Raw genomic sequence first — 27,892 nt, forward strand, 5'->3', positions numbered from 1 at the left:
ATGCAGACCACCGGGAACAAGAGATCCCCCTGCCCAAGTTTCAGGCTCCGGGAAGTGGCCTCCATGTACTTCACCATGATTATGGTTTTCCTGGTCATCCTGGTGGTGGCCCTGCAAGGCACAGCTCCCCGGGAGAATTATTTCCCTTACAAGGTGCCCCTGGATCCCCAGAGTTTCCTGGAGCTCTCGTGGAACGTCAGCTACCCGGAGCAGGTGGTGCATTTCCAGCTCTTGGTCAAGGAGCCGAAATTCGGGCTGCTCTTCGGGATGTCGGACAGGGGCGAGTTTGAGAACGCGGACCTGGCCGTGCTCTGGAGCGACGGGCACCGCTCCTATTTTGGGGTAAGCTGCTCGCACATTGCCAAGGTTCCAACCTCGGCTGCCTGTCCAGGAAGTCCCCTCTGGGGTAATTTTTGCCCTGTAGTGGGAAAGGATTGAACTGTACCTAGATCTTGGTGGAGTCCAGAGGAGTGCGGGCTGAGTGAGACCTTCAGGTTTGGTCTGTACGTTTAGCTGTGGGTGGTTAACAGGTGCTTGGAGGTTTATTCCAGAGGGATACAAGGTTCAGATACCACAGTGATGAGTGTGGTATAGGATCTGAAACAGAACAGAATAGACTAGTTAGACTATCAGAGGAGCTCTCATTACTTGACCCCAGTGTTTTTATTATATTTATTTCCAAAGTACTGTAACAGGCGGCTGTATATCAGTGGCTACACCATGCACACATGCATGATGCATCAACAATTTGGTTCGCTTGTGCGCTTCTGTCAGTCACATTAAAAATTAACCACAACTCCAGTTAATGACATCGAGAAAGTGCAAAAGTGATCATCCAGAAGGTCTGCTCTGCCAGCCTCAATAAGCCGGATGCAAGTCAGATTTGAAGCTGTAGCAAAGATCAGCAGGACTTTGGAAAATATTTGTGGAACAGGTTCTGGCTGCCGATGATTAAGGTCTACGAATGTGAACAGAGATTTGCTGGGTCATTCCCATAGTCTGCTGTGTCTGACCTTAAGCCACTAGCAGCTGGTCTATGATAAAAGTCTGAAAAGAAATGTTTCAGCACAGACAGGTGCAATATCTTCTTAAATCCCTGCAGGATTTTCCTACCTCTGTGCTGCTTGTCAGAAATCCAGTCCTTTGTTTAAAGGAACATGGATGCTGTTGACATACAAAGTTAGATACTTTTCAGAAGTTACTAACATCGGCTGTGCTTAGTGATCACCACTCCATACACCAAATGATGCATCTTGCCTCCCTACAAATCTTTCTGTGCCGTACAAATTCGGGGTCAGATTTACTCCTCCTGTCACTCTGCTGTTCTACGTATCCCTGGTGAAATGCCGCTGATCGAGATATTATTTACTTGTATCACAGCAGCAGCTAGAAACCCTAGTCACGGACCAGGACCCCGGAGTGCCAGGCCCTGTACACACACACAGCAAAAAGACCGTCCCACCAAGACTGAATAATGCTGGCAAAGCATCATATCCTGACTGTTTATAAGGATTTTTTCCCCCTCCTCTGCAGGATGCGTGGAGTGATGAGAAAGGGCAGCTTCACATGGATTCCCAGCAGGACTACCAGCTTCTCAAAGCGCACAGAACCCCCGAGGGACTCTACCTGGTCTTCAAAAGAGCCTTCAGCACCTGTGATCCAAAGGACTATCTTATAGAGGTACTGCAGGGCCTCGGCATGGGCAGAGGCGAAGTGCCAGCTCGGTATTTCTCCTGTTCACAGGATGGGCTGGACTCTGAGTGCTCTGCCATCCTGGCGGATAGTCTCACTGGGATCACTTATCATTGAGAGCTCAGAACTGAATTGATAACAAATAGGTGAAATCCTGGCCCTATTGAAGTCAATAGAAAAAATCCCGTTGGCTTCGCTGGGGCCAGGATTTCACCCAATGTGTGCTCTGGTGATGATTAAATACCTGTGGTCTAGGAACCAGGTTAGAGCTCTGGGTCAAAAGTCAGCATGACTAGTGCTCCGGATTGAAAGCTAGGGCACCTGGGCTTCTGATCGTGCTTACACTGGTGTAAATTAGGAGTAACTCCACTGAAATCAGTGAGTTATACGGGTGTGAAACAGGTGTGAGATCAGAATCAGGCCCCTGCCTGTGGGCAGTGACTTGCTGTGTGACTGCAGACGTGTCGTCTCTCACCCCTCTGTGATTCGTTTGTAAAACAGAGATACTACTTACCCCGTGGGGGATAGAAAGGGTTAGTTCACGGCGAGGAGGAGATCCTTGGATGAAAGAGGTTTGCTTTGGCTCCAAGGAGCTAGGTACGTGCAAACTATTAGTGTTGGGCTTTGCATTTGTGCCCTTGTAGTGTGGAGATCCTTGCATTCTCCACTACTGTTCATGGGCTAATGGTCTAGACTCTCTTGGAAGGCATCAGAGGCATGGGAGTACGTCTCGAATCCAGAGTCTGACCATCGTTAGGGAACACGGCAAAACCTTCCTCTGCGAAAAAGCCTTTCTACCAATGGCACTCACAATGCTGACACCCTTTCTACCCTTAATCCCCTACCACCTAGGGTGACCAGATGTCCCGATTTTATAGGGACAGTCCCGATTTTTGGGTCTTTTTCTTATATTGGTTCCTATTACCCCCCACCCCCATCCCGATTTTTCACACTTGCTGTCTGGTCACCCTACTACCACCCCTCTGAACACGCAAGAAATTCTTTCAAAAAAAAAATCCCCAAGCAAACCAACAACCCCACCCCAAGCAAAGTTTGGAACCCAAAAAGGGGGGGAAATGCCAGAGAGTTCATGAAGTCCAGTAGGGCCTTTGCGCTGGCTCCCGATGGTGTGGGGAAGGTGCTCAGATACCCCGGTGCCTAAGGGCAGTATAAAGATGATTAGATTAGACAGAGAGGGCTCTACCTTTTCACCCACAATTCAACGGATTCCCCTCCTCCCCCACTAAAACCAGTAACTGAAAATCTACGGTTCACTGGTACCATGCCCAGTTTTTCATCTGTGCAGGTCTACTTCCCACATGCTATTTGTAGGAGAACATTAGACATCCATCCCTTTTCAAAGGAAGAGCTTTATATAATGTTTACACAATCCAGTACAACTCTTTATAAATCTCCATAATATATTGAGATTATCTGGTTCCCACCATCCGCTCCCATTAACTACGTTAGCTCTATTGAAATACATCTTCTGCATTACTCCACATCACAATGTGGAGCCAGGTATTTTCAGAGTTGCAAAGAGGGTATCTCATGCTGACGTCCAGTCACAAAAATTTTTTTCCAATGAAATTGTCTGGTTTTGGGTTCATTGAACTTCTTTGAAATGGCAGAATTTTTGGGGAAAATGTCATACTCTGGATGTCTAGGAGGGACAGGCGTTGTGTCATCAAGAGGGAGTATGGTCCAGTAGACCAGTGGTTCTCAACTGGGGTCCAGGGCCACCTGGGGGGCCGCCAGCAGGTTTCCAGGGGGCCGTCGGGCATGGCCAGCATTAGACTCGCTGGACCCACATGGGACTGAAACCCCTGGGGCTGCAGCTGAAGCCTGAGCAATGTAGCTTCACGGGGGGCCCTGTGGTGTGGAGCACCAGGCAATTGCCCTGCCTGCTACCCCTTAACGCCAGCCCTGACTTGTATATGCAGAAAACCAGCTCTCGGGCACAAGTGGGCCATGGAGTTTTTATAGCATGTTGCTGGGGTGGGGGCATGCTCCATGGTGAGAAAACTCCAGTCTCCCCAAATAATGCAACCTTTGGAGGAAGAGAGAGTGTGTGTGGACTCATGTGAAAGGAATCTGTGAAAAATTTTGCTGTGCGTGTGTGTGTGTGTGTGTGTGTGTGTGTGTGTAAAAATTGTTCATACTTATTCTCATCCCTGCCACTGATCCAAAGCCCACTGAAATCAACAGGAGTCTTTCCACCAGCTACTACAGTCTCTGGATCAGACCCGCTAACAGCAACTTTGTCCCTCTGTGTGTGCGCATATGTGCGAGTGAGTGAGTGAGAGAGAGAGACCCTTGTTTCTGAAGGGGGAGCAGTATATTTCACTGTTAATGTATATGTATTAATTTATTATATCTAGAAATGAGCTGGAATTGCCATGAGCTGATATACTCTGAAGAAAGCAATTTACACCATCTAAATTATAGGGAACTGCCTCTGATCAGGGATTAATGCAGTGAAATAATATCAGCCAGATTCCCCTAAATCTGTACTGTCGTTCTAAGCAGCACCCTGCACAACATGGCAGTGACACAGACACAAACTAACAGCGGGCTCTCAAATTTGCCATGCCTGGAGAGGTAGCATCACCCTGCCTCACTCACCCCAGCTCTCAGGGCACTAAAATCTACACAGGCCGTCCCGAGCTCTCCTGTTCTGCAGGTGCCCCCTGCTATGCCAGCGTCCTTTGTCTCTCATTTCAGGATGGTACCGTGCATCTTATCTATGGGATCCTTGAGAAACCCGTCCATTCTCTCCAAGCCATCAACATCTCTGCCCTCCACAAGGGGCTGCAGAGGGTGCAGCTGCTGAAACCCAACATTAGTATCCCGGACCTGCCCAGCGACATGAAGACCATGGAGATCAGAGCCCCTGATGTGATCATTCCCAGCCAGGAGACCACATACTGGTGCTATATGGTGGAGCTTCCGGACAGCTTCCCGAGACATCACATTGTCATGGTAAGAAGGAGGAGAGTTTTTCTGTAGGACAACAGGGATGTTTTCCTTATAGCTAATCTGTTAAAGCTCAGGCAAGTTGTCTCCATTCCCTTAACCTCTAGTGGAGGTGTTCCTCTGTTCTTTCATTCACTGACCAGCATCCTGGATAAACAGTGCTCCCTGTGCTCCAAAGCCAATCCTTGAGGTCCTCCTTTTTCTCAAGGCTGCATCTTCCAGAGGTATCAGCCACATGGCAGCTTCCCCACGGCTTGGTATCCCCACACCCAGCCTTCCTCCATGACCTCTCTCCTAATGGCAATGTCCACTAGGGTTCCCCCTATTACTGGCTGCAGAATCCAAAGATCAAAGGCTTCTCAGCACGGTGGCAGGAGGTGGGAACTTTGTGGACAGGAGCACTGCTCTTCTCTCCTGAATTGTCGCAACAGGCACCACAGCGATCGCTTGTCTGGAAAAGGAAAGTGTAAGGGGTATTTTTAGTTTCTTGTCATATGATGTAGCGGTTGGAAACACATTCCACCTGGATACCGTTTTCTTCACTTCCAGTCCTCAACCATTGTATATCATTGCTGGACATTGTTGAACAGCTTCCACAGTCTGCATCAGAGGTGACTGCATTTCAGTGGTGGGTTAAGCCGGACATCTATATCCTCGGTATCTCCATCTAGACACACGTAGTTTGTAAAGCGTTTTGAGATATTGTATGTGGTTACTATATAGAAACAGAGACAGTACGGGGGTAGGAACTTCAGATAATTGTAAGGTCATTTTCACCCATTATTAATCCTTGTGCCTTCTTCTCGGATGCCCCTTCTGTAGTATGAGCCAGTGATCACGGCAGGCAATGAAGCTATAGTCCATCACATGGAAGTCTTCCAGTGTGCTGCAGAATTTGACAGCTTTCCACATTACAGTGGGCCCTGTGACTCCAAGATGAAGCCGGACCGACTGAACTACTGCAGACACGTGCTTGCAGCGTGGGCCATGGGCGCTCAGGTGTGCAAACGGGAGCCGTGGCGGGTGCACCGACTCTCACGTTCGTTTCAGCTGCTTTTCTTTTGTCTCACTTTCTTTCATCTCAGAGATGAATCAGAACCAAGCCCTGGGATCTGAACATCCCTGACATTTCGTGGTGCTCAAAATCTGGATCTCAGTATTGGGGTTTGGGCATAGGTGGGATCCTTAGCTGGTTTCACTGACGTGACCAGAGCTATGCCAGTTTGTACCAGCTGAGGGTCCTTCCAGGGCCGGTGCAAAGATGTTTCACGCCCTAGGCGAAACTCCCACCTTGCGCCCTCCCCCATCCCCGAGCCCCTGCCCTGAGGCGCCCCCCCGTGGCAGCTCCTCACCTCCCTCCCTCCGCCCTGGGGCACCCGCCCCCCCGCCCCAGCTCAGCCCTGCTCTGCCTCCACCCCGAGCACGCCATCGCTGCTTCACTTCTCCCACCTCCCAGGCTTGTGGCACCTAAGCTGATTGGCGCCGCAAGCCTGGGAGGCGGGAGAAGTGAAGCAGCTCACCCCTGCCCCTCCTCTTCCCCGAGCATGCCATCGCTGCACACTGCCCCCCCATTACTTGCTGCAGGCGGCCCTCCCCGCGCTCCCCTGCCCCAGCTCCCTCCACCTAAATGCTGGCGGTGACCGGGACGGCCGAAGATCCGGCTGCCGCGGTTGCTGCCGAAGAAAATGCCGCCCCCCAAATCCTAGTGCCCTAGGAGACTGCCTAGGTCGCCTAAGTGGTTGCACCGGCCCTGGGTCCTTCCCATATGCATGCAGTATAAGAACACTCTTCCAGAGTGGCAGACACCTAGCCGTTCACACACTCGTTGGGATGAGACACAGTTGTGGGCCAGAGAATGATCTCCCCCTTCCATACTTTCCTCTCTAGCTTTTTCTGCCTGGCTCCATGGACGAGCTGCACACAATCCGCTCATATTCTCTCCTCCTCCTGCTTACAGGCCTTCTACTACCCAGAAGAGGCAGGACTTGCCTTTGGCGGTCCGGGCTCCTCCAGATATTTACGGCTCGAGATTCACTATCACAACCCTCTGGTGTTCAAAGGTAAGCAAGCCTTCAGGGGCTTATGGATATGGGGCCAGAAACTCATGTACATGCCAGACTCTCAAGCACAGCCTGATCCAAGGGGAGGGAAAAAAAAATCTATAAAAACTCTTTAGCTAATTGCTCCCAAGGCACCAATACACAGAGGCCATGGAGCCAGAACCCTCCCAGGCTGTCGTCCTGTTGGTAGGGCAGGCGGGATGGCATCCTGCCCTCCCAGGCTCATTCATCAGGAAGGGAACTCACGTTTCCCTAAAGGACTGGCAGTCTACACCTGCACACACACACCCAGCTCAGGGAGAGGGGTGCCGGCCTTGAGCCAGACATCATTGCTTTAAGTAGAGGCAGCTGAGGCGTAGCAGGGGAACATGTTCAGGCAGGGGAACATGTCATGGAAAGTAGCTCCTATCCAGATCCCTGCAGAGCCTCCCCCCAGCAAAGCACCCGAGCGGGGCTGCCAGTGGGACATGGGGAAAGCAAGCCCTCACTTTTACAACCTACTAGCTAGACCCTGCTGGGTTCCACTTTCTCTGCTCATGTCAGCAGAGGGCCCTGTATTTTTAACCCAGCTGAGACCTCATGCAAAAGGCCCTGCCTGTGAGACTTCCAGCATTGTTCACAGATAGGAGAGGTTTGGTCTGGATCTCCATCTCCCCAGCCTTGTCTGGCTCGGCTTGTGCTCTCCCTCCTATGAGCCCCTACACGCTGCAAACCTGCCACGCAGTCTGGCACCATGCAGCACGACTGGCAGGCTACGCACGGTTCAGGGCTGCAGTAGCCAGCGGCGGGTACAAAGGGACCTTTCAGATCTGGACTGAGACGCCTTGGCAGAGCTGTTGAACTTCTGCCTTCACCATGCCTGGCTCAAAGCAAAGTTCTTAGTCCCTCAGATTGGAATGTTTCCATCTGCATCTTTCTTCATAGTCTTTCCAAACAGAACGTGAAGCCAATAACATTGGCGCTTTCAGGCAGCTATTTGCCTAACCAAATACAAGAACATCAAGACAGAGAGACACAGAAATTCTGCACAGACGCAAGGTTGCAGAACCACCTGTTAAGTGTTAAGAGGTCGTTTTGGAGTGGTGTCCCAGCTCCCAGCTAAACTAGCCTCATTATAAACAGATATCCTGGCTTGGAATCGATAACAAGAGCATAAATGGTTAATACTGGGATCTTATCTGACCTTTCAGGGGAGGATCTAAAAATGCTCAGACAATTAATTCAGCCTCCCAACCCCCCCCCCCTCCAGGAGGCAGGTCAGCATTATTACCCCCAGTTCACAGATAGGGAAACTAAGGCACAGAGTGGTTAAATGACTTGCCCAAAATGTCACACACAGGGGCAGAAATAGACCCTAGGAGTAATGATTACTAGCCCTGGACAAGGCAACCTCAGAATTAGGCTACACAGTCCTTGCCCCATATTTACAGGGCCCTCTGACCATAGTATTTGAGCTCATTGCTTCTGTGAGGTAGGGCAGTGCTGTTACCCCCATTACACAGCTGGGGAACTGATGCACAAAGTGGCTGAGGGATGTATCCAGGGTCACACAGGAAACCCATGGCCAGGCAAGGACTTGAGCCCAGATCCCTCAAATCCTAGGCTAATGCTATAACCACTAGAGCATCCTTCCTGCCTGTGGGGAGTGAAAACATCTTCCTTTCCCAGGTCCCCTTTCTTAGTCTTTCCACCACCGCTCTCAAACACTGGGGCTGAATTTCATTACCGAGGGAGACGTCTGGGTGGGAGTGGGACGGGGGAGACATTTTCCAAGTGAATAAATAGCATTTCTTGTTTGATACCTTTGACAGTCGACACATTTTTTTAAAAACTCTGCTAAATTACCAAATTTCTCCATTTACATCAAATCAACTCACTTTCATGAATATGCCAGCGTATTTTTAGGAGGCCAGAGCATATGTACGGCAGATCAATCATATCACATTCCAAGACTCGAGAAGCAACACGTCTATAAATACACAGCTCGCTCCTTTCATTATTTTAACCGCTTCTTCCTTTTAACCAATAACATCGCCCCATTTATTCTGATCTGTTTGATGAATCCAACCCAGAGACAGAGACTCATAAATAAGTACGAGCCCTCTTGGCCCTGGCTAACCCGGCCTTTCCCTTTACAGCTCACACCTGAAAAACGTGCCAAGGGCTGGGTGTGGGGGGGACCATTGGTGCTAACTTTGTTTTCACTGTTAAGAGAACCCAGGAGTCCTGTCGCCCATGCTCTTGGTCTAATCACCGGTTGACCATGTGCCACAGAGACAGTGGCATCGTCTCCATCCTCATCAGAACGGCTTCACCTACAGCCACACTCTTCTCTACCCTTCTAGTAGCAACGTAAACAGGGCGCATAATGCAGCTGATTCCACTTGAGCCATACAGTGGGGCTTTCACCCTAAACCTTCAGAGCTGAAAGCATGAGCTTCAACTACTTGCGCTAGAGGTCTAAGTCCTTTAGCTGGGAGCAGTCATCAACACCCACATCTCTTATGCAGCCCAGTCACCGGAAGGTGGGTTACACCAATATCACTCCCCAGGGACGGCTCTACAGTTTTTGCCGCCCCAAGCAGCGTGCCAAATTGCCGCCCTGGGCGGGAGGGTGGGGGTGCATCCGTGTGCCCTTAGGGTGGCAGGCGCGTTTCCGCGGCGGCGGCAATTCAGCGGCAGCGTCTATGTTTAGCTGAAGCCGCCTGGACAGCTAAACATAGAAGCTGCCGCCGAATTGCAGCCGCCGCGGAAACGCGTCTGCCGCCCTAAGGGCGCACGGACTGCCCCCCCCCCCCACACTCCCGCCCGCGGTGGGGCAAAACAAGGGGGACTGCCGCCCCTTACAGAATGCCGCCCCAAGCACCAGCTTGGAATGCTGGTGCCTGGAGCCGGCCCTGTCACTCCCAGACGGGCTGGGGATTTGTCGCTCTTCTAGCCACACAGCTGCCAGCGTGGCTGCAATTTCTGCTTTTTATTCCCATTGTTGGAGAGAAAAAGTCTTCATTGGGGAAGGGCTCCGTGCTCCCATCCGGACAAATCCCCCCCTTAAAGGCTCCCCAAGCGATCGTCTGTATTTTCAACCATCCCTCCAAAAGGACTGGACAATGCCCCCTTCTATGCCTGTTGACCCTGCTGGCAAAAGAACCAGCAGGACTGTGCCATGCTTAGTTTGTGTCCCTCCACGCTTTGGGGCGAAGGCCTGGTCTACACTTGAAACATTCGCTGGTATAACAATGTCATAAGAATGGCCATGCTGGGTCAGACCAAAGGTCCATCTAGCCCAGTATCCGACAGTGGCCAGTGCCAGGTGCCCCAGAGGGAATGGACAGAACAGGGAATCATCAAGTGATCCATCCCCTGTCGCCCATTCCCAGCTTCTGGCAAACAGAGGGTAGGGACACCATCCCTGCCCATCCTGGCTAATAGCCATTGATGGACCTGTCCTCCATGAACCTCTCTAGTTCTTTTTTGAGCTTGGCCTTCACAACATCCTCTGGCAAAGAGTTCCACAGGTTGACTGTGCGTTGTGTGAAGAAATACTTCCTTTCGTTTGTTTGTTTTAAACCTGCTGCCTATTAATTTCATTGGGTGACCCCTACTTCTGTGTTATGTGAAGGAGTAAATAACACTCCCTTATTTACTTTCTCCACACCAGCCATGATTTTATAAACCTCTATCACACCCCACTCCCCTTAGCCATCTCCTTTCCAAGCTGAAAAGGTCCCAGTCTTATTAATGTCTACTTATACGGAAGCCAGTCCATACCCCTGATCATTTTTGTTGCCCTTTTCTGAACCTTTTCCAATTCCAATAATGTTGCTCAGGGATGTGATTTTTTTAATGACAAGCGTCTATCGGCAAACCCCCTAGTGTAGATGCAGTTATATCAGCAAAAAGTCCTTTCACTAGTATAGTTTATTTTGTTTGGGGAACTGGTATAAACTATACAGGAAAAAGCCCTGTTTTCCGGTATAAGCTGCATCCCCCCTAGGAGGGTTTACTGGTAGAGCTCTACCTGCAAAGCTTTTCTAGTGTAGACAAGGCCTAGGCCTGAGCGTGGCATCTCATCACCAGTCACGGTCCCCTGCCTGAGGGGAGTGAGAAGCAATCACGATCCAAGGCTAACACCCAGCGTCATGCAGAGTTACCGCTGGAGGGTTTTTCTGAGAGAAGCAGCAAACCCAACCCAGTGCAAAGCTTATCCAAACCCTGTAGCCTCACAAGTGCCTTTCTGTTGGGCTCTGGTGAGAAGGATTGGTGCACAAGAACGGCTGGCAAGACTTTCTGCTTTTCCCAGCGCTGAAACTCTTTCTTCACTCAGATCAGTTTGCAGAGGGTTAAGACAGGATCAGTAACCGGGGGGCCATTGTGCAGTGACATTTCACTAAGAGAGTGCCAGGATCTTCTCTGTTAATTACAGCCTGGGGGCGGAACACCATCAGCCGAGTAGAAGTTATATCTCAGTACACAGTGCACATTTCACAGCCCTTAATCTCCATAATGTCTTCCACCACCCCAGCTCGGCACTAGAAAGTTAAAAAAACCGCACACACCCAATCCCACTCTCTCTCTCTCACACACACACACGGGTGACCAGATGTCCCAATTTTATAGGGACAGTCCCGATTTTGGGGGCTATTTCTTATATAGGCTCCTATTACCACCCCAGCCCCGTCCCGATTTTTTACACTTGCTGTCTGGTCACCCTAACACACACCCTCCCAATAACAACATGGCCTTGGTTTTTGTAACAGCCATCCAGATGCTAGCTCCCAAATTCCCAAGGGCATTCTCCAAAGAATTCCCAGGCCTGCCCTTCTGGGCTCTTTATCATTTGCTCGCCCAAAAACCAGGGCATGCAGAACTGACTACGCCGACCAAAGCTCCTAGCACATCCAAACTGCACACAACTTTCCACCCGGGGAGAGACATGGAGAAGGAACGACAGATGCTGGCCACCTTGATTTATACATCATTGGAAGGTGCTCACCTACCATGAGCCCAAGGACCTGAATGGAATAAAATGGAACTGCGTCACGTGCATGAAAGAAAAATTAGAGGGTCCCCAAATGCCCTATGTTCAGTCCAGATCCACTGGGCATTTCCTGGGCAAATTCATGTCACTGGGAAGTGCCGGCTTACTCCCTTCTAATCTCAGGAAGGGCGGCTCTGATCTTCCTTCAGGCTATGAATTTACCTGAAGGCACAGCAGCAATTTCATGAATTAATTGGTAACGGAACCAGGTTGTAATGAGTGGGATGCTCAAAGCTGGTGCATGTTTGGGGAGGAAGCCAGGAGACTAGGGAGATGATGGATTCAGATAGGTGCTGCATTGCAGTCCAGGGTGATAGAGAGAACAGAACAAGAATCTCATCCTTTCAACAACTGGAGGTTCAAATCTCAGTCTAGGCTGGGTCCAGAATAGTTTGTTGGGGGCAGAAGAGACGCAGAAAGGTACAGAATAAAAAAGGCAGCATCTCTTGGGGGGGATTTGCAAGCAGGCTATTCACTGGCCTTGGTAACTGGGAGGAAGGTTCTCCGCACTCCACAAGGGAAGACAGAAGCTTTCATGGCAATTTACTGGACGGCTGCCCATTCATAGATCCCAAGGCCAGGAGGGACCATTGTGCTTATCTAGCCTGACCTCCTGCATAGCTCAGACCAGAGAACTTCATTCCTTGAGCAGATCTCATCATGCTGCAGGGGGGACACTCACGCCAATCAGCACCAAGACTTGCTAGAAGAGCTTTTTTTGGAACCCAGGGGACACAAATGGATTCTGTGCCAAATGTCTCTAATTCATAAAGGGCTCAGTTATGAGCCTGGCTTTGGGACTGCACAGGGGAATGAGGGAAAGTAAGGAACCCCTCTGACTCCTCAGCATGAGATACTCCCACATTGGCGGTCCCTGCACGGGATTCTCCTGCCCACATGGGCAGGGACGGGGAGTGGGGGGAGCTTTGGCTCCTACCTTACCTGCTTCCTGCATGCAGGTCAGTGCAGCTTTTCCGGCCGGCACTGGGAAACAAGCTGCTCAGAATAGGCAATCACAGCTTACATCTCCTATGGAGCTAGTGGGGAACCAGGCACTAGTTTGTGTCTCAGTAACAGACTGGTTCCTGCCCTGCTCATGGGATAGTGAAGCTACATGCCCGTCCTTACTTGGGCTGGATCGTCGGGCTACAGTTCAGCCCAAAACTGTGATGAAAGTTCTGCAACTTTAGCATGGAGAGTCCTAGTTCAGAACCAGGTGGGGCTGCAACAGGCAGAGGAGAGAGAGACTTCCCACCCCTAGGTCTGAACTAAGTTCTGGGCCCCTCCAAAATCAGCCTCCCCAAACATACTCCCACCCGCTGTGGATTTGCCTAGACTTCCAAATACGTTCCCATTTGATTCTGTCAGTCCCTGGGCTGGTGACCTTTCCAGATAACCAGGCATGTATTTGGAGACCGTTTAGTCCAGTCTCTTGCTGCAGGTACAACTGCCTGTGGAGAGAGGGGAGTATAACAAGACTAGTACAAGGAATGAACGCGGTCAGCCAGGAATTGGGAGAACTGAGCTGCTTCCCTGACGCTTAGTGCGCTGAAGTTTAATTTTCCGTCTGACATTTCCCCACGTGCGACTCTCACTCCCACTGCGGTTTGCAACGCAATGTCACGTTGTGTCCTCTTGCCTTGCCAGGTCGCCAAGATTCCTCGGGGATTCGCCTCTATTACACAGCCACGCTGAGACCTTACGATGCTGGCATTATGGAGCTGGGCCTGGTCTACACGCCGGTGATGGCTATCCCACCTGGGGAAGCCGGTTTCCTCCTGAATGGGTACTGCACAGATAAATGCACCCAAGTGGTGAGTACGCTAGGGCCCGGCAGAGGTCCACACCAGCTCTTCCAACTCAGTGGCACGAGGAATGTCTGTGCCAAGAGAGGCCCAAGTGCTTGCGTTTACTTGGATGAGATGACTGAGCTTTAGAGAGGAACTGGCCAGGAAGTAGCTTCTCCTCCTTAGCGTCCGTGCAACCTTCCCCAGGTGGCCAGGATTCATCACCGAACTTGGTCCGCTGGTTGGATCATTCGCTTCCCCGGCTTGGGCCAGGTACTGATGGAGTAAGTGGCTATTGCCCAGGTCATGCACTGCTGTGCAGTTCTTGGAAGAAAGCGAACCAGGAATGAAAGAAAAGTTGCAGCAACTCACTGTCTTTTATGCTGCAGTGAGGCGTCCCCGCCCCCAACAATAGCATTTTTAAAGTGGCTCTGCAACGTTGAGGAATGTATCTGTCCCACCCCACTGTTAATCTCCCATTCAGATAGAGGGACAAGGTGAGGTTGAAGTGATTTGCCCAACGCCGCAGAGTCGATGGCAGAACAGGGACTGGAACTCAGGCCTTCCAGGCTCCCAGACCCATCCTTAGACTGTAATGTTTTGTGCCCTAAACATCCATGCATCTTATTGAATCTATAATCGGCAGGAGACTGACGAGCAGTAACATGATGGGGGAAGGGGTCCTTGTGCCCGTGGCTGAGGGCTGGGTAGGTGGATATCAAAGTTCCCATGGCAATAGGGTGTACCACAGGTGTCCTTGCACAGCATTCCCCCTCGTGGTAAAGCACCTGTGTGCATGAGGTATTGCTGACCCCACTTCCTTACAATCACTGAGCTACCAACATCCAGTTCGTTGCCTGATAAGATGCCTGTGAGTACAACAGAAACCCCACATTCCAGCCTGTTCTACTGGGAGCACTATGGAGTTCCATTATAAAAAATGCTGTTTAAAACAAAGACCAAGGAGTGTTCTCCAGATGTTCACAAAATGCCGACAGCCCATTTGAAGTCAATTCTTCTTGACAGCCATCTGCTCAATCTCCCTGGTCTAAGAACCATTCCCTGTCTCAGAAAACTTATTACTGGACTTTCAACTCTTCAAAGGTGTAATTTTTCCCAAAGACAACACAAGCTACTTCCATTTTCAAGCCAAATGAATACTGCACACCGGGTAGATGGGCACCGTGCAATTATACAAATCCCTTGCCAAGTTATCTATCCATTGGGGTTTATGTTTCTCCCATTTAAAGGGCCATCACCAAATTTAATTTAACATTTAGTTACAGTGGCACCTGTGTTGTGCTACATTTCAGGAGGGGCAGGTCCCTGCCCACAAGAGATCATTGTCAAAGACCTGACATAGCGGTAAGCAGAAGTTAGGGGAGGAAAAACAACAAACAAGGGATTTTTAATTTGAAGGTGACGGGGAATATGGTCTGGATTTGGCATCTCTCTCTTGTATGTTTTCTCAATTTCCACTGTGACATCAAGGAGGTTTTAAACAATATTTTTAGAGGCCCTACCCAAAAACAATCGTTGGTGCTGTGCACTAACAAACATAAGGAAGTCCACAGTGCCCAGCCAGGGCAGCTTCGCCGCATTAGAAAGTGGTGGGCGGTAAATCCGGGCTGGAGAGACTGAACTGCTAAAAGAACATTTATTTTCCAGCTTCTAAGAGATTATAAAAACAAAACTCAATTTAAAATTACTTGACACTGTCCCTTTAAGTGCCTGCCACGCTCCTCCCACTGAAGCCTGCTCGGTTCCTCCAGAGCAGGGATGAGAGCTCTTTGGGAGAGGGAGTGGTGTTGGTTGATTTAATCATTTGTCATTATTTCGGCCCCTACAAGCCTGGATGTTCTCATGGGATTGTTTTTCCAGGCTCTGCCCCCGGCTGGGATCCACATCTTTGCCTCCCAGCTCCACACGCACCTGACAGGAAGAAAGGTGGTGACGATTTTGTCCCGAGAAGGGAGAGAAAGGGAAGTTGTGAATGCGGACAATCACTACAGCCCTCACTTCCAGGTACGCTCCTTTCCCCATTGCCCGCAGCATCAGACCATCGTGAAAACAGCCCTGGCCTCATTCAATGGGCGGTCTGATCTCCCGCACACACGGGCGCAACGCGCAAACCGGAGTCCGTGCTGCTCCTAACTAGACTCATCAGCGCTGAACAGGGAAGGTAGCAAAGGGGGAACTGGTTGCATCTAACTCCAGCGTTGCTGTTTTTCTTCTTTTAGGAGATCCGCATGTTAAAGAAAGTGGTTTCTGTCTTCCCGGTGAGTGTCAGCAGAAGGAACTACAGCAACTCCCAAGTATAGGAGATGCTTTGCTCCAACAGCAGGACCTGGGGAGGTTCTTTGGCCTATGTCACATGGGCAGACTACAGGATCCTAATGGTCTCTTCCGGCCTTTAAAATCGGATTCCCTGACATTATTTTATCCTACCTGCTATGATAATAAGTGAAGCCGATAACCCTTAGACAGATAGACTTTCTCACAGGATTCAGTTCCAGGGCTGCCCAGAGGATTCAGGGGGCCTGGGGTCTTCGGCAGTGGGGGATCCTTCTGCTCCGGGTCTTCGCGGCACTTCGGCAGCAGGTCCCGGAGCGAGTGAAGGACCCTCCGCTGAACTGCCGCCGAAGACCCGGAGCAGAAGGAGCCCCCGCTGCCAAACTGCCGCCAAAGACCCAGAGTGGAAGGACCCCCCTGCCGCCGAACTGCTGCCTAAGACCCAGAGTGGAAGAAACTCCAGGTCTTTGGCAGTGGGTCCTTCACTAGATCCGGGTGTGTTCGGCGACACTGAAGGACCTGCCGCTGAAAACTCTCATGGGGGCCCCTGCGGGGCCTGGGGCACATTGCCCCACTTGCCCCTGCCCCCGGGCAGCCCTGCTCAGTTCCTTAGCATCTAAGCACTTCCTAGGTAAACCAGCTCTGCGTGGCGAGGTTCGATGTTGGCTGCGTGGGCAACGTTCACTTTGCATGCGCCATAGGCGCTCGGTTAGAGGTAGCCATGGAGCGGATGGTGTTGAATTAGCCCATCTCCCTCAGCGACCCTGCAGTCGTTACTGCCCACAAGTCTCCACCCCTGGAAGACTCCCTGCCTCCAGCTACGAGCCAGCCTCCACGCGGAGCGCTCCAGCCCCGGCAGGAGCTTACCATACAAATGTAACAGCAAAGAAATAGTCAGCGTGATTACTAAATATAAACAATGGGAACCCATTTGTCCAACAGCTATTCCAGGGATCTCACAAGCACATTATCATCATCAGCAGGAATAGACAAAGTTGGGCAGAACACACGTTTGTGACAGAAACATTCACAAATGCCCCTGCAAAATTTCATGTCTGTAGAAATGTTCTGACCAGCTTCATTAATAACTCCAGAGGAGTTAACCCAGGTGCCTTTCTGGCTGTACACCAGGGAAGTCAATGGGAGTTAGGTACCTAACCTGCTTAGGCACTTCTGTCAACACCACTAGCCACAGCATTAGGTGCTTAAAACCCCTTCTGAGTTCCTTAGAAAGTAGGGAGGTGGAGGAAAATCTCGCAGGGCAATGACTTGAACCCGTCCCTTCAGAGACTGTGTGTTCATCACAGTTACTAACACTCAGGCCAGCATGTTGAAGGGAAGCAGGTTGCCTGACATGTCATCTAAGCTGTTGCGGGAGTGGAATCTGGGAGAGGTCTCCCACAGCACCATTCAGGGCTCTGCACATATAAGAAATAAGGTGTCAGATGTAATGCTGTAGCAATATGTGCTTAAACACACAGGGCGATGTTCTCATAACAACCTGCATGTACAACACAGAGGACAGGAACCAAGCAACTGTGGTAAGTGTGTGTGTGCACATGTGAGCACATGCATGTTTGTGTGTGTGCGAGACAAGGAGACACAGGTGGAAGGTTGCAGTTGACAACAGTGCACGCTGAAACTCTGGGTCAATGGGATTAGTTGAGTGCTGCAGGTTAGACACATGCTTAAATACCTTGCTGAATCAGGACCCTCAGCCACTTCCCCAAGCAATAGTGGTCGAGGAATGGGTGTGTTAGCCGTTCACTCCTTGCGCTCAGCCTCCTTAGGCGATAAGTGAAAAGGAATGTGGGTCATTCTAATTCCCATTACAAGCCACTATCCTACTTACTAATTGTTATTAAAGAAGGTCACATTGTCTTCTAATATCTGCAGCAAGAGAGAGAATGTCAGATACGCAAGCTAAGGGGACAGAGCTAACTATTGCTGAGGGATTGCAGGAAGTTTATACATCACACAATCTAGCACGCCTATCAGTCCCTGCTAAAGAGGGGCGAAGATCCAGATGAACAGAGGGTCCTACAGATTAGAATGCTCCGTGTGTGGGTGTGTTGACCTTTGGTTTAGAGGTTCGCATCTCTGGGTAAAATCACAATGGGTTAGTGCAGTTAATGTTGATCAGGTTTTTATGGCATCTATACATACATCAGGGTTGAGCGGGAAGCTGTTTGCCCATCCCCTGAGAATATTTGATATTTTGAAAAATTCTCCAGTCCCAAATCGGGAGGGGAAAAAAATCAAAATCTGAAATTTTCATTTTTATTTTGCCCTACATTTTTTGCCCTTTTAAAAAATATAAATTAAGTTTTTAAATGAAAAGTCATTTCAGACTGAAGAACCCAAACTTTTTGTTTCAGAAATGTTGAAATGGGACATTTTGACAATTTAAAAACCTTTGCCCTCTGTGACATTTTTCGAGTTGGGAAATTTGTGGAAACTCACCCTTTCCCGTGAACAGTTTTGGTTTTACCAAATCGGCATTTTTCAGTGAACAAATGTTTCCTGGAAAATTTTCCAACCACCTTGGTCGCTGAGATTTCCTATTTGAAACCCAGCAACGATCGCAGCAGCGTTCTGGAGCAGATATTGCACACGATACAGGAACAAACAGCGGCTGCTTATTTTTGACCAGGGAGGGTGCATCGAAATCTGCCCCCATGCTTGTTTCCCTTCTTCTTGCAGGGCGGGTTTAGCATCACAGACGAGATGTGTGTCAACTACGTGCACTATTACCCCCAGACGCAGCTGGAGCTATGCAAGAGTGCAGTGGATTCTGGCTACCTGCAAAGATACTTTAATCTCGTGAACAGGTACGGACGGAGTCCCCACATGGCTCAGGCTGGGCCTGAGAATGCTGCGAGTGGATGATGATTAACAACAAGCCGTTTGCTAGTAAAACTAAGAATAGGCAATGCCATGGTTTAAAACATCTGTTATGCAGTAGCAGTGCTGGGTGCATGCAGGCTAGGGGGAGCTGAGGAATGATTCATACTTGCATACTTTAGCAAAAGCCCCAAGCCGGCTGTTTTTAAAAGAAAGGTTCGGAGAGAGATCACTGGGAAGGGGACATCTTTTTGGTGAGGGGCTTCTTGCAAGACACGGTGCCTGGGGGAAATGTGGGAGCCATTATTGTTTGCAAAAGTGGTCTTGGGCCTTTCACTTTCCCATGGTCAATTTACCAGGGGAACTTAACACTACAGAGTACACACGGCAGCAAAGGGCAAAACCCCCATAAAGTTATAGAGGCTCACAAGTCGGGCTGATCACAATGGTCCCTTATAATCTATGAATCGATAGATGGCTGGAGGTCACTTTAATTACTTCTGGCCACACATTTGGGTGCTTAGATAACCCTCATCGCATAGGATCTGAGTTCTGATAATGGGCCCGATATACACAAATCAAGACAATCCCTGCTCCAAAGATCCTGTAATAGGAGACTGTGACTGTATAAGGTACTGAGTGTGTCCTGCGCTGTGCTGAGCAGTCACCGTTTTCAGTGAGTTAAGGATACTCAGCACCTTTCAGGATCAGGCCCTGGTCAAGGAAGAATTAGCCCCGTCCTGCATGGAAGAGGAATCAGTCCTGCTCTGCTGCACTGTCTAACTGATATTTCTCCCGCATTAGGTTTAACGACGAGGAGATCTGCACGTGCCCACAGGCCTCCGTCACACAGCAGTTTTCTTCCGTCCCTTGGAATGCGTTCAACAGAGACGTTCTGAAATCTCTCTATGACTTTGCGCCGATCTCTATGCACTGCAATGAATCCTCAGCGGTTCGTTTCCCGGTATGTATGGGTCCCTCCAGACCACCCATCTGAGAGCATAACTGGACTGTGACCAATGCTGAAACAGGCCCTTGGGACTCCGCAGGGCTGCTCCCTGTGCGCATGCAGAGTTGGAGGTGCTGAGGCTGGTGATAACAAAAAGCTTGGTGCTGCCTGCCTAGCATTGCAGAGTGGCGGCACAGCTAAGGGGGTGGGAGATGGATTTCATTTTCCTCTCAGGCCTCATCAGATTCCTTACTGAGGCCCAATCCGTGACGCACGAGCAAAGCTATTGAAGACAGGGGGCTTTCCACAGATTCACTGTTCGGCCTATAGAACCTTTTTTACTGGTGTTGATCCATGAGATGTAAAGAACTCAGCTTGATTGCAGGGCTGAAGTGAGTTAGGCACCTATGCGCTTTTGAAAATCCCAAGAGGAACTTATCTGCATCTTTAGGCACCTAAAGAGCTTTAAAAATTGGGCCCCAGAAGTTGCTGTGTTAGAATTTAGAATGCTACAGTGACGGGCGCAGTATAAACACGTAGTTATTAGATAAATTAAATTAGATGAGTCTTATTTGCATAAGTCCGTTTCTAGAGTTACTTTGCAGAAGTCACCTCTAAGGCCTGGTCTACACTGGGTCGGGGGGTGTCGATGTAAGATCCCATAGCTGAAGTCGACATATCTTATTTTGACTTACCTCCCGTCCTCATGGCGCGGGATTGACAGCCGCAGCTCCCCCATCGACTCCGCTACCGCCGCTCGCTCTGGTGGAGTTCTGGAGTCGACAGGAGCACGTTCGGGGATCGATATATCGCGTCTCATCATGATATATCGATCCCCGATAAATCGATTGCTACCCGCCGATCCGGCGGGTAGTCTGGACGTACCCTAAAGTAGAAATTCCTCCAGAAACAAGGGAAAATAAAGGGCTATTTTCAGAATTTTGGAAAATGATATTGGCTGTCAATAGAACTAACCCACTGAACACAAAGTCAGTGAGATCATAGGACAGGAGGCAGCGTGGCCTAGGGAGTAGCATGCTGCACTGCACCGGGACTCAGGAGACCTGGGTTCCTGTCGTAGCTCTGACGTTGGGCAATCACTTCCCTGCTCTGTGCCTCAGTTTCCCCACCTGTGACATGATCATGTACTTTTGAGCTCTTTGAATGAAAAACACCATATGAAAGGGATGATGGTGCAGATTGAGCACAATTTTCGGTCCCTTAGCACTGTCATTTCCCAGTGCCATTTCTGGTCAGGACAATAGAAGTGTCGATGACACCTGAAATTATTTTTGGAGCAGGTATAATCCAAAGCAGTGGGGAGAAACAGAAAACAGATTTAAAAGGAGGCGCTTCAACTCCCAATAAGATTGTTTTAACAAAGTCTCCATTTGAGCTGGTAGAGTCGTGTTAAACTCACTGGGCCAAATTCTGCTCTGAGGATGAAATTCGCCCCTGTGCAGAGCACCAGAACAAAGACAAGGTATGTCCCAGTTAAACCCTAATTTGAGGATTTAAGGGGCGCATAGACATTGTGCTAGCTGTCCACATGGGGTGATTTTCTCACTTACTTTCATTGAAGCCAGTGGATTTAATGGGGTTATATGAGGGCAACTGAGAAGAGAATTTGAAATGAGTGCAGAGCTGGCACTAACACAAAGCAGGCGATCTGGAGTCTAAAAGTAAATAAGAAAAGAAAAAGACCCAGAACTTCCCCCTCCTCTGTTTGTTTTTCCAACTGAGTGGGATTTTAAGACATCTCATTTATTCCACAGAATTCCTGTCAAGAGAACACTAGCTTTTAATTAGCTGCTTGCCTTTCTGCAGTTCAGTGATTCCAAGTCGGTCTTGATTTTCTGGAAGAACTCTGCTTTTAATTATTTAGTAAAATTAAAATCCCTCTCCTGCACAGAAGGTAGCTGAAGGTAGCATCTGAGTGTTGCAGTAGTGAAAGAGAGGGCACTTTCCTCTGACATCCACTTTGACAAAAGCTTGTAGAGTATTTATTTATTTAGATTTATAAACGCACACACATACACAAACAATTATTCTTATGGTCTAGACATCCTTGATTTAGCTTAAAACACAACAAATAGCAGAGGATGTTACATACCTCGAAGTTTTAGGTAAGCTAGAGCTGTGTGAAATTTTTTGGACAAAACATTGGTTTGCCCCAAAACACGTATTCACTTCAACAGACCCACGTTGTGGATTGGTGCTGAAGTCACCGCATTTTGTGGGCCAAAAGAAAAAGAAAATATCCAAAAACCTTTTGTTTCCACATTTTCTAAACAAAACATTTTGATTCAGAATGACTTGTGTCAAATTCTAAACCCATTTTATTTTTAAAAAAGGTTAAAAACCTCAAAAATGAGATGAAACAAAGTTTGTCCGGAGGTTAATTTTTATGTACTTTTTTTGTTTAGCCGAACAATGATGATTTCAGGTTGACCTGAGATGGATTTTTCATTGTTTTTCTGGTGTGGCCACTGACCCAGAAAAACGCGGCTTTTCGCACAGCTCTAATAGTGGCAGAACTGAGCAGGGGCCCAGAACAGGAAGCACAGATGCTGCTGCAGGGCAGGAGGTACCGTCTCAGATCTCTGCTGGGTCCTAGCCGGGAATAGCAGGGTTGCTGCAGGCTAGGAGATATATTCACGGCTCCGTGCTGGATCCTAGCTGGGAATAGAAGCTTTGCACCTCAGGACTGAGGTGCGTTGGCAGAGCTGGGTGTTGGGACGCGTACATGGCGCCTTTTCACACAACGACTAGCCAGTGCCGTTGCAGCCCCTCACTGTTGTGGGTGCCAAAGTCACACAACAACACTTAACACTGTGGGAGATGCAGGGCTGCATTTCAGGAAAAGCCCATTTTTCTGCTTTCCTGTTGGTTTTCCATTCCAGTGCAGTCACCTGCCCCTGGCTATTTAAAGCCTCCAGAGGAGACGGATCTCGGTTCCTCTTCTATTTCAGACTAGTGCTCTCCTTCTGCTCCTAGGCAGCCTGAATAATCACAGCCGTTAGGGGCAAATGTTAATGAGCAGGCTGGCCCATCATCACTGACTTATCCAAAGCAGGATGTGCAGCCCCAGCGTAGGACAATCATCTCTCCCACCCCTTAACCCTAAACTGAACTCACCTCCTCCGGGACCAGGGACTGAGTCCATGTCCCAAAGCTCCATCCACTGTGATGGGTTGAGATGACTGAGGAGACCACAACACTGGATCCACCACACATCACTTTGGATTTAAGTTAGGCTCCTATTGGGGGAAGGGTCAAAGACCTACTGGAACTGTACAATGCTCCTATGTTCTTATACGGCTTTAACACGGTGCAGATTTATAGGAGGGCTAAAGTGACAATGCGGTGGCATGGCCTGGAGAGGCCCCAGTGCACACTCGGCTGCACTCCTAACACCTAATGTTAAACAACGATAATGATCTAGCCTCCTCTTTGAAACTGTAACCCATGGAGACCGTACTTAGCCTGCCCACCCCGTGGCTGATTAGCAGAAAGGGGCCGCACTCTCAGTGCCCAGGAGCAGACTTCCCCAGTCTGGACGTGTTCAGATCTACAGTTTGTGTTGGGCCTCGTGTGAGACAAGCTGTCGGACACGGTTTTACCAAACACCAGGGACGTTCACGGCAGAGGACGCCTTTGCATACACAGCAAGATCCAGCCCCCGGTTCCTTAGCAATCTGAGTGGGAATCTTTCTCTCTGTCTCATGTCAGGCATGCACCTGCCCAACGACTCTTGCCCTCAGATTACGATGGCATTTATCCCTCAGAAGCCAATGGAATTACACCATGGGCAGGAGCTTAAAGCAGAAGCCAGCCTACAGAGTTCATTTTTTGTTCGTTACCATGCAGGCACCAAAATGACCAACCCTCATTATCTCTGTCTTTACAGTGGACTGAATCCAATTTGCAATCGCACATGGGTTATACCTTCTTTTCACTCTAAGCTCTCTAGCTAGTTCGGCTGCACATTAGGGAACGTGTGGAAAGAACAAGCTCTCAGGGATCAATGCCTGTAATGCAGTAGCTGCCTGTGCGTGCAGAGAGCGGGTGGAACCAGGTGACCGTCATTTTCGGCGGCAGTTACTCACAAATCGAGCTGCATTATACAACTGCCCAGGGGAAGCTTGGGAGTCAGATGCTATGGAATCCAGAGCAGCAGGAAATCCAGCTCAGCTGGTGTCCTGCCTTACCTACCTCATGGCGCTTCTCCTCCCTAAAGAAATAGGGCCTGGCTTGGAGGATGTTCTAATCCCACCCTCTGACCACCAGGCACTGCATTCTAGTTACAAAGGAGAGCAAAATGCTTTAAAAAAAATCGCAGGCAGATTCTCAGCTGATGTAAAACCATGTAGCTCCACAGACGTAACAGAGAGAGGCTGATGGACGCTCGCTGAGGAGCTGGGCCAAGGGTGTGCAACAGGGTGCTCCAGTGAGCTGTGCCTGAATGGGAAAAATACGAGACCCCCCCCTTTAAAAAAAAGAGAGAGAAACAGAACAGCATCTTAACTTCACCCCCTGCCCCCGGACTTTGGAACAGGTTGGTTCTTGATCCAGACCCATCTCTAACCTCCGCCCCTATGTGTTCTCATTACTTATTTGTGTTATCACAGTGTCTGGAGCCGTGCTAGGTGCGGTACAAACACAGAACAAAAAGACCCCAAGAGCTCACCTGCTAACATCCAACTCTCTCTGCAGGGCGAATGGGAGAAGCAGCCTCTGCCAAGGATCACCAGGGTGCTGCCGGAATCAGCCCCAAGCTGTCAGCCCGCCCTAGGGCCTCCTCCCGCATCCCCTGCTCTCGTCAACCTAGGCAGGCTAAAGGCAGAATGAACGCCCGGCGGCCTGCCTCCCCCGATGCGACGCCTCGATACTCGTTGTCGCCGGGACGGGACACTCCTCGGCACACAGGGTTGTTTGGGATTTGGTCCAGCTTTTGTAATGCTGCCCCGGATGCGGTGGGCACATGTCAGCCTGGCTCCCCTTCCAGTTGTATGGCCCATCACACAAAGAAAAGCCCTTACTCAAGGCGGCCTGGGCTCCGCTCACGAGCTACTGTCACACCCCTGGGATGGCAGCGAGTGGGTGGGACCCAAAGAACACCTCTCCCCACACATGCAGGCCCAGCTCCCGTGGATTGTCCCTGAATCTCTGGGATGGCGGGGAGGATGCACCACCTGTATAGAAGCCAGACAGACAAGAGGTTTTCCTACAGCGCCACCAGAACTGAGGGATTTGCAGGTTACACTGCTGGCTGCTGTTTAATCTAGACCCTGGGCTGCCACTGGGAAGAACTGTGCCCCGTATTATATACACCAAAGGGTCAGGAGGCCCAGTTACCAGGTGCTGTCCAGTGGGCAGAGGGTGGGAGCAGGAAAACGTGACTCGCCGTGGGACCCCCACCTCTCTGCCTCAGTGTCCCCAAACACAAATAATCTACACCATGACACCTGCCTTGAAGGGGGCTCGTTAGGGCTAATTCGTTAAAGTTCAGCGTGTACTCTGAAGATGGCAAGTGCTATTATTAGTGGATTATTAGCGGCAATGCCAGCGCTGAGTAATGCAGGCTGCCGCCCCCGCAATAATAACGCTCAGGATTTCCATTGCGCTTTGCAGCCAGGCACTCGCTCCCCCTCCGCCATGCTCCTACAGGCCAGTGCTAGGTTATCGATAGGGCAGCAGAGGCCCAGAGGGCGAGCTGCACTGGCCAGGGTCAGGCAGAGCCTCAGCAGAATTAGAAGGCAACGGCTCCTGGCTCCTAGCCATGCATTCCCCCTTCCCCTTCGACTGGTTAATGACAAGCCCTCTTTTTACCAGAAGCCGATGGCATGCGCGCCACAGGCTGAGAGATGCTGACGTGTCACTGACAGCTCCGCTTGACACTTGCAGCGCAGACCTGGGAATGTCTCATAGCCAGGGCCAGCGCTGTCTGCTGCGGCTCCTCCCCACCCCACTCAGAGGGGCTCATTCATATTGAGGGACCAGATGCCAAGGGACAGGAACGAGTGATGCTCTCAAGTGAGGAGTTACAGGAGAGGGGGCCTCTTTCTGTCTCTGGCCGGACAAACCACTTAGCAAGAGAAACGACTGTTAAATAGAGAAAGGAACATTGGCACATGCAGCTAAACCAACAGCAGGACCCAAGGGAACTTCAGCTGGGGTCAATCAGCATCAGTGGAGTTTACGCCAGCTGGGGTTCTGGCCCAACGCATGCAAATAACCAGAGGTGTCTGGATCCTGCCCACATCCCCAAATTGTCTTTGTAGCTGTAGGAGTCTGAAGGAGAAATCCCCAGAGAAACAGAAAGAGGCCCAGGGTAGTGAAGAGGTGACTAACTCCTCCCCAGTCACGTCGGCACAGCCCACACACTTCCAAGGCCTGGTCCACACCTAAAAATCAGCTCGACCTAGAGACATGGCTCAAGGCTGTGAAAAATTCCACGCCCTGCGCGATGTAGTTAGGCCCACCTGGCACCCGCTGTAGAAACAGCTCGGTCGACAGAAGGATTCTTCCGCCGACCTTGCAACCTCCTCTTGGAGAGCTAGATTAACTCCATCGATGTAGGAAGCCTCTACACTAGGGCGCTACAGGTGCAGAGCCCCAGCGCCGGAGTTGTGCCATTGGAGCATAGACCCGGCCTAAGGAAACAAACAGAAATCCCAGGCCAGGTTGATCACACAAAAAGGATGCACCAGGCCAAATTCAGGTCCGATGTGGCAGGAGCGATGTTCATGGATGTGTCTGGGCCACCTTCAGTGGTGACATAAATCAAATGCACCTGCCCCTCGCTTCCCCTCAGGTCTCTTTACAACAGCGTAAAGGGACCTTAAAATATTCCCCCCCTGCCCAGAGGCTTCCCTGGTGGCTGAGAGCTGGCAGGTCTCTCCCCGGCCCATCTTCTCCCTGCGCAGGAGTGTGGCCGGAGTGCTCTGGCCGGTAGCTATTCTCTGCTTCCAAGCAGCCACAAGCAGCAGCGTGTAAATTAGCACAGCCCTGCAGCTGCTCTAACTTACGCTTGAGGCCAGACAGCCTCTGCATGGCCCCAGAATACAAGGAGCACAAAGGTGACTTAAAGGCCCTTTTAACCTTACCTGCCCCAAGTGCAGAGAACCAGGCCTGAAGTATGTGTTTTAGCTGATCCGAGGTGCTAATGTGCTGGATGCCTTCCAGTGCTTATAGTCATTGGAGGAAAAGCCACTGCATCGCAGCCCCTCCCAAACAGAGCTTTCCCCATACACTCCCTTCTCCATGTAACTCCCACCCAGCTTTGGGCGCTGCAGGTGCCCAGATAGGTCTCTGTGGTGTTGCATCAAAGGAGGGGGAATGGGGAGGGACTAATTTCCAGAACCAAGGACCCGTCACTGAGCAGGCCCTGTGGCCACCCTCTCCTCTTTGAAGTTAGGGGTTTTTGCAAAGGGCCGCTCCGCTCAGTGCAACAGAAATGGGTGGGAACTCCCACGAACTACACAGGTGGTAAGGGAGGTGGAGCATGGCTCCAACCCATAATACTCCGAGTCACCCAGTTCATGCCATGAGGTCCACTTTACTGCAGGGAGCAGTGAGCTCAAGCACCTCTGCCGCCTGCCAGTTGCAATTGCCGGGGTTGTCTCCCAGGAGGTCAGAATAAAGTGCTCCTGTTGAGGAACGGGGCCGGATAAACGGGGAAGGGTGTTCTGCATCCGCTGGAGCATCAGAGGGGTCCGAGCTCCGTGCAGAGGACAGCGCATCCAGCTGAAAACGGGGGGCGGGGTCGAGTGGATTGGAAAATGGGTGCCCACGGCTTGGGAAAGTCATGCTGCTCGGCCCAGTGGAGCATGTGGGAGTGTCAGGTGAAAGTCGGGTGGGAGGGGAGGGGGGCAGAATGTAGCAGGAAGAGCCGCAAGTAGGAAAGCATGAGCTGGATTCTGATCAGTGACTCCTGTGTAAATCCGAGGCAGCAAAAATGCACCTGATCGAGAACGACGAAGAATAAATGCTTGGAATTGCCAAGGCGAATGTGTCTCTTCAGGTTGTGTGTGTGAAGTCCTGGGTCTGCGGCTGCACCTGTGGCCCTGAAGCTAATCAGAGGCGGGGGAAAGCAGAGAGAAAATCCTTGCGTTGCATTTCATCAGGGTCATACAAGTAGCCTAGCGCCACCGTGCCAGCGACTGTATGGGAGCGCCCAGATAGCGGAGAACAGGCGCCGGCTGGGAGCAGGAGACTGCAGTGCCCACGCCGCCTGCAAGCTGGGAGGCAG

At 50.4% G+C, this 27,892-nt stretch overlaps 1 protein-coding gene and 1 long non-coding RNA gene across 2 annotated transcripts in view; one reads left to right on the top strand and one right to left on the bottom strand.

Annotated features, from left to right (window-relative positions):
• Positions 1 to 24,489, top strand: DBH (dopamine beta-hydroxylase). The gene is made up of 12 exons (XM_039506737.1): positions 1 to 342; positions 1,534 to 1,680; positions 4,417 to 4,674; positions 5,491 to 5,667; positions 6,626 to 6,728; positions 13,414 to 13,580; positions 15,435 to 15,578; positions 15,794 to 15,832; positions 17,327 to 17,386; positions 18,549 to 18,676; positions 19,494 to 19,653; positions 24,355 to 24,489. Exons 1-12 carry the CDS (start codon positions 1 to 3, stop codon positions 24,487 to 24,489), a joined length of 1,860 nt encoding a protein of 619 aa, XP_039362671.1.
• The window catches only part of LOC120386833, an 11,750-nt gene continuing 7,032 nt past the window's right edge, over positions 23,175 to 27,892 (bottom strand). Inside the window, exons 2-3 of the long non-coding RNA XR_005589935.1 lie at positions 24,329 to 24,465; positions 23,175 to 24,099 (exon numbers count right to left, since the gene is read on the bottom strand). This is a non-coding gene — a long non-coding RNA (uncharacterized LOC120386833). The remainder of the gene's footprint in view (positions 24,100 to 24,328; positions 24,466 to 27,892) is intronic.

Source organism: Mauremys reevesii, linkage group 19 (assembly GCF_016161935.1).
Source record: "Mauremys reevesii isolate NIE-2019 linkage group 19, ASM1616193v1, whole genome shotgun sequence".
NCBI lineage: Eukaryota > Metazoa > Chordata > Testudines > Geoemydidae > Mauremys > Mauremys reevesii.

Bases quoted from the DNA above. Each gene is read 5' to 3' on its own strand.
- DBH (XM_039506737.1), top strand. From the start codon at position 1: ATGCAGACCACCGGGAACAAGAGATCCCCCTGCCCAAGTTTCAGGCTC. The intron at 6,729-13,413 runs GTAAGCAAGCCT...TTGCCTTGCCAG, and splicing joins CAACCCTCTGGTGTTCAAAG to GTCGCCAAGATTCCTCGGGG. The intron at 17,387-18,548 runs GTAAGTGTGTGT...TTCTTCTTGCAG, and splicing joins ACAGGAACCAAGCAACTGTG to GGCGGGTTTAGCATCACAGA.